This window comes from Penaeus chinensis, chromosome 21 (genome assembly GCF_019202785.1).
Source record: "Penaeus chinensis breed Huanghai No. 1 chromosome 21, ASM1920278v2, whole genome shotgun sequence".
NCBI lineage: Eukaryota > Metazoa > Arthropoda > Malacostraca > Decapoda > Penaeidae > Penaeus > Penaeus chinensis.
The window spans coordinates 18,353,052-18,358,051 of record NC_061839.1 but is presented as its reverse complement, the minus strand read 5'-3'; the positions used below and the strand labels follow the sequence as shown (position 1 = coordinate 18,358,051).

General features: G+C 46.5%; 1 protein-coding gene across 2 annotated transcripts in view; it reads left to right on the top strand.

The window, feature by feature from the left end:
• The window catches only part of LOC125036723 (major facilitator superfamily domain-containing protein 12-like), a 47,854-nt gene that overhangs the window by 36,251 nt on the left and 6,603 nt on the right, over positions 1-5,000 (top strand). For both annotated transcript variants that reach the window (XM_047629558.1, XM_047629560.1), the window contains exons 2-3: positions 2,140-2,642; positions 3,292-3,448. In XM_047629558.1, the coding sequence (XP_047485514.1) occupies positions 2,502-2,642; positions 3,292-3,448 (298 nt within the window). In that variant the 5' untranslated portion in view covers positions 2,140-2,501. The remainder of the gene's footprint in view (positions 1-2,139; positions 2,643-3,291; positions 3,449-5,000) is intronic.

The following is a 5,000-nucleotide window of genomic DNA, read 5'->3' as shown; positions in this document are numbered from 1 at the left end:
GGAGGAAAGGGTTGGAGAAGGGGCGAAGGGCAGAGAGAGAGAGAGAGAGAGAGAGAGAGAGAGAGAGAGAGAGAGAGAGAGAGAGAGAGAGAGAGAGAGAGAGAGAGAGAGAGAGAGAGAGAGAGAGAGAGAGAGAGAGAGAGAGAGAGAGAGAGAGAGAGAGAGAGAGAGAGAGAGAGAGAGAGAGAGAGAGAGAGAGAGAGAGAGAGAGAGAGAGAGAGAGAGAGAGAGAGAGAGAGAGAGAGAGAGAGAGAGAGAGAGAGAGAGAGAGAGAGAGAGAGAGAGAGAGAGAGAGAGAGAGAGAGCTTTCCAACTGACGTGTCGCGCGAGGAAGGGGAAAAGGGAGGAAGCCAAAAGGAGCGAGAAGAACGAAGGAAGAAGAAGGGGATGAGAAATGCCTGTGAAGGAAGGACGGGAAGGGAACCACAAAAAAAGAGTAATAATGGGGAAGAAGGAAGGAAGGGGGAGTAGGAAGCACAGAAGGAGGGAAAGAGGGCAAGCAAGAAAGAAGTTGGTGGCGGAAGAGAGGGTGAGAGCAGAGGCGCGAGACAAGGACGAAGGGGGAAGGGTAACTACACGATAGAAAAGGGCGAGGCAGGGGATGTGCTAGGGAGAAGGGTGCGGAGAGAGAGGGAGGGAGGGAGGGGGAGTAGAAGGATTATCAGGAGAGAAGGAGGGAGGTAGAGAGGAAGGGAGGGAGGGAGGGGGAGAAGGAGGATTCTCGGGAGAGAATGAGGGAGGCAGGGCGTGGAGCGGAAGGGAGGGAGGGAAGGAGGGAGGGAGGACGGGAGGGAGGGCGGGAGCGGATGGGAGGGAGGGAAGGAGGGAGGGAGGGCCCTCGGTGGAAGGGAGGGAGGGGGGAAAAGGGGGGAGGGCGGGGAGGGAGGGGAAAGTGGAAAGGGATTCTCGGAGAGAAGGAGGGGGGGGGGCGCCGGAGTGGAAGGAGGGAGGGAGAGGAAGAAAAAAAAAAGGAGGGAGAAGAAGTATTCCCAGAGAGAGTGAGAGAGAGCGAGAGGCCCAAAAGCGAGAAAACTGAGAAGCGGGAAAAGCGGGTGGGGGAGGAAAAGAGAGAGAGGATGGAGAGATGAAAGTGATGAGGGGAGAGAAAAGAGGGGAGAGAATGAGAGAGAGAGTGGGGCAGAGAGAGAGAGAGAGGAAAGTGGGGGGGGGAGAGAAGAGGGGGGGGGGGGGGGGATGTTGAGAGAGATAGAAAAGAGGGGGAGGATTGAGGGGAGAATGGGAGGGAGATGGATGAGAATAGGGGGGGGGTTGAGAGGGGGGAGAGGGGTGGAGAGGAGAAGGAATGTTTTTTTTGTTGAGGTGGAGGGGGAAGGGGGGAGAGAGAGAGAGACGGAGGAAATGAGTAAGGGACGATAAACCCGGAAAGGGGGGTTTGGAAGAAAAACCCGGGGGGAGACAAGGAAAGCAGAAGGGAAGGGAAGGAGGGATGAAGGGAGGAAAGGAGGAAGGGAGGAAGAGAAGGTGGGAGGAGGGCAGGAGGGGAAGATGGGCCAGAGTGGAAGGTCAAAAGGAAGCTACAAACGGTCAGCCAAGGGGAGGTTTTGGGGGAACCGGGTTTGGGGGTCTTTTGCACATTTCTGTAACCTTCGGAAATTTCTGCTCCGCCCCCTCTGGGTGCTGATTGATGCTGGGGGGGGAGTGGTTTGGGCTCGTTTTTTTCCATTATCGATTCTTAGGTTCATTCAATTTTGGAAGGGGAAGGAGTTATGGTTGTGGCTGTGAAACCAGTGAATATTCTCTTTCCCGAACATTCGTGTTTATATGCAGTTTGGTTGTGTGTACCAATACAAAGAAATTGTATATTCATATTTTTGTTTGCAAATATATGAGTATTTCTGTATGTATGTATTCCCTATTTGCATCACAAGCGTCTAGCACACGCAATGCATCACATTCCGCGACCCAGCATAACCTGGGATTCTTAGAAATAGCCCTTGGCGATATTTACCGTAAAGAACCTTTAGGCCCTTTTTTGTTTTCTTTTAAAGCCCCGGAGATAATAATCCACTGTCACTTATTTCCAAAGAAAAGAAAATGTTCGGACAGAATTCTGATTTCCAAGTCACGGACACAAACGATGTTCGGGCGTTCCTCATAAGACGACCTCTCTTTCCACAGATCGCTAGTGTTGCTGGGGAAGCGGTGGACGGCGGGACGTGCACGCCTGCGGATTCTGCACGTGTGTGTGTGTGTGTGTTTATGCGCGCTCGACAGGGTTGACTTCTCTCTCTCTCTCTCTCTCTCTCTCTCTCTCTCTCTCTCTTCTTGCCGTGCCCTCATCTCATTCTCTCTTTCATCTGTTCATTCTTTTTTCTCTGTTTATCTCCCGTCTTTATCTCCTCCATTCATCCTCTCCTCCCAGTGCAAAAGTGTCCCTTTCTTTAAAACCTCGCTGAGAAAAAGAAAAAAAACTGGAAAACGACCAAAACAGAACACACTCGAGATCGACTTCAGAGAGAAGTTCCCCGCAGAACCTCGTCATGGCGGACGACACCAAATCCGACGACCTCAAGAAGTCGTCGATGCCCTGGATGACCAAACTGAGCTTTGGCGTCGGTCACGTCTTCAACGACCTCTGCGCCTCCATGTGGTTCACGTACCTCCTCATTTTCTACGAGAAGGTGAGTCGGGGAGAGCCATGTTCTTGTGCCGTTGTGATGAAGCCCGGTGGGAATCATTGCGTGTTTGTGCTATGTGTGTGTTTGTTGGTTTGTTTATATTTATGTACATGTGTGTGTTTGTGTTTGTTTGTTTCTGTTAGTGTACATGTGTGTGTGTGTTTATTTCAGAGTACATGTGTGTGTGTGTGTGTTTATGTTAGTGTACATGTGTGTGTGTGTTTCAGTTAGTGTGTATGTGTGTTTGTATATGCTAATGTGCAAGTGTGTGTGTATGTGTGTGTGTGTGTGTGTGTGTGTGTGTGTGTGTGTGTGTGTGTGTGTGTGTGTGTGTGTGTGTGTGTGTGTGTGTGTGTGTGTGTGTGTGTGTGTGAGTGTGTGTGTGTGTGTGTGTTTCTGTTATTGTGTATATGTGTGTGTTTGCTTATGTTAGTGTACATGTGTGATTACGTATATGTGAATATATTAGTGTGTGTTTTTTTCTCTGTGTTAGAGTTAATATGTGTAGGAGTATATATATCCTAGCACAAATCATTGAAAAAAAACAATTCTGCATTATCGATAGTACATGTACACACGAACACGCAAGCCCAACACACCTACTTATACCTACCGATCCACCAAGCGTTACAAAATACCCCTTCCTCCTCAGGTCCTGCTGTTTGACTCGACGGTGGCCGGTCTGGTGCTGCTCGTGGGGCAGATCGCGGACGGTGTGAGCACGCCAATCGTCGGCATTTTCTCGGACAAGCAAAACAAAATCCCGATTTGCGCGAGATACGGGAGGCGGAAGGTGTGGCATCTGCTTGGTGAGTGCGAGTGTGGTTTCAGTTTTTTGCTTTCCTCTGTCTTTCTTGATGGTGCTATCGTGTCTGTATGTCAGTCAGTTAATCAGTCTATTTTTCTAACTATTTATCTATGTACTATCAGTCTGTTTATCTGTCTATTCATATATTTATCTATGTACTATCAGTCTGTCTATCTGTCTATTCATATATTTACCTATCTACTTATCTATCTATCTATCTATCTATCTGTCTGCCTATCCATCTGTTTACCTGTCTACCTACCTACCACATGTCTATCAATATATCTATCTGTCTATCTAATAGTAACAAATACTGCTGGCATCATGAGCAGAACTTTTGAAAGTGAAAGTTACGTGGCTTCCCCTTGCTCATAAGAGAGCATTAATAGGCCCACGTTCCCGCAAGTAGATTTCTCTCTCTTTCTCTATTCTTTCTCCTCTCTCTCTCTCTCTCTCTCTCTCTCTCTCTCTCTCTCTCTCTCTCTCTCTCTCTCTCTCTCTCTCTCTCTCTCTCTCTCTCTCTCTCTCTCTCTCTCCTTCTCTCTCTCTCTCTCTCTCTCTTTCCAATAATTTCCATGGGGGGCGTGAGCCCTTAGGGAGAAAATAGGAATTTCTCAAGCCATGTTTGTTATTTTCTTAACGAGAGCGTAGTCTAATAATAATGAGATTAATAATAAGGCGACAAAGTCATTCTCAGTAAAAAGCAAACAAACTAAGAATTCATTTATAGCTTTCTCAAAATCCGGGAAGAAATTTTATCCATAGATGCAAGGGGGGCGTGAATTGAAGGACAAATTCCTAGAGGAGGCGAGGTAGTAATCCATGCTCTGGATAAATATCATGCACTGCGCAGACGAAAACCAGATCTGTGTACATTCCGTAATCTGAAATGTGGGAATGAGCTCGCGATCAGGCTTTATCTCACAGGCATGTCTCACGCTCATCACTCGGCGGTGACACTTCCTGGTGTTTTCGTCCTCTTGCTCTTCGTCTTCTTCTTTTTCTTCTTTTTCTTTTTCTTATTTTTATTAGTATTCTTCTTTTTTTTCTTCTTCTTTTTCTTCGTTTTCCCCTTCTTCTTTTTCTTCTTATATTTCTTCTTATTTTTCTTTTTCTTCTTTTTTCTTCGTCTTCTCCTTCTTCTTCTTCTTCCTTTTTTTCTTTTTGTTTCGTTATTGTTGTTGAAATGTTTGAATTTCCCCCCCCACCCCTTATTTTAGAGAGAGATGGTCGAAAATAACGCTTACAACAGAGAGGAAATATGACTTATAGTTGGCCGCGTTCATAATGATATATATATTGCACCAGCGTGAGGAAACGAACGAAAAACGTAATACTGAATGCATGATATGTAGAATTAATTTTCGAACCTAGCTGAGAATCTAGCGTGATGTGCTCGCCTGGGAATTTTCGTTCGAACTGAACATCAGAGAGACAGACAGGTAGATAGATAAATAGATTGGTAGATAGATAAATAGATAGATTGATAGGTAGACTGATAGATAGACAAACAGATAGATACATCGGTAGATAGATAGATACAGACAGAGAGG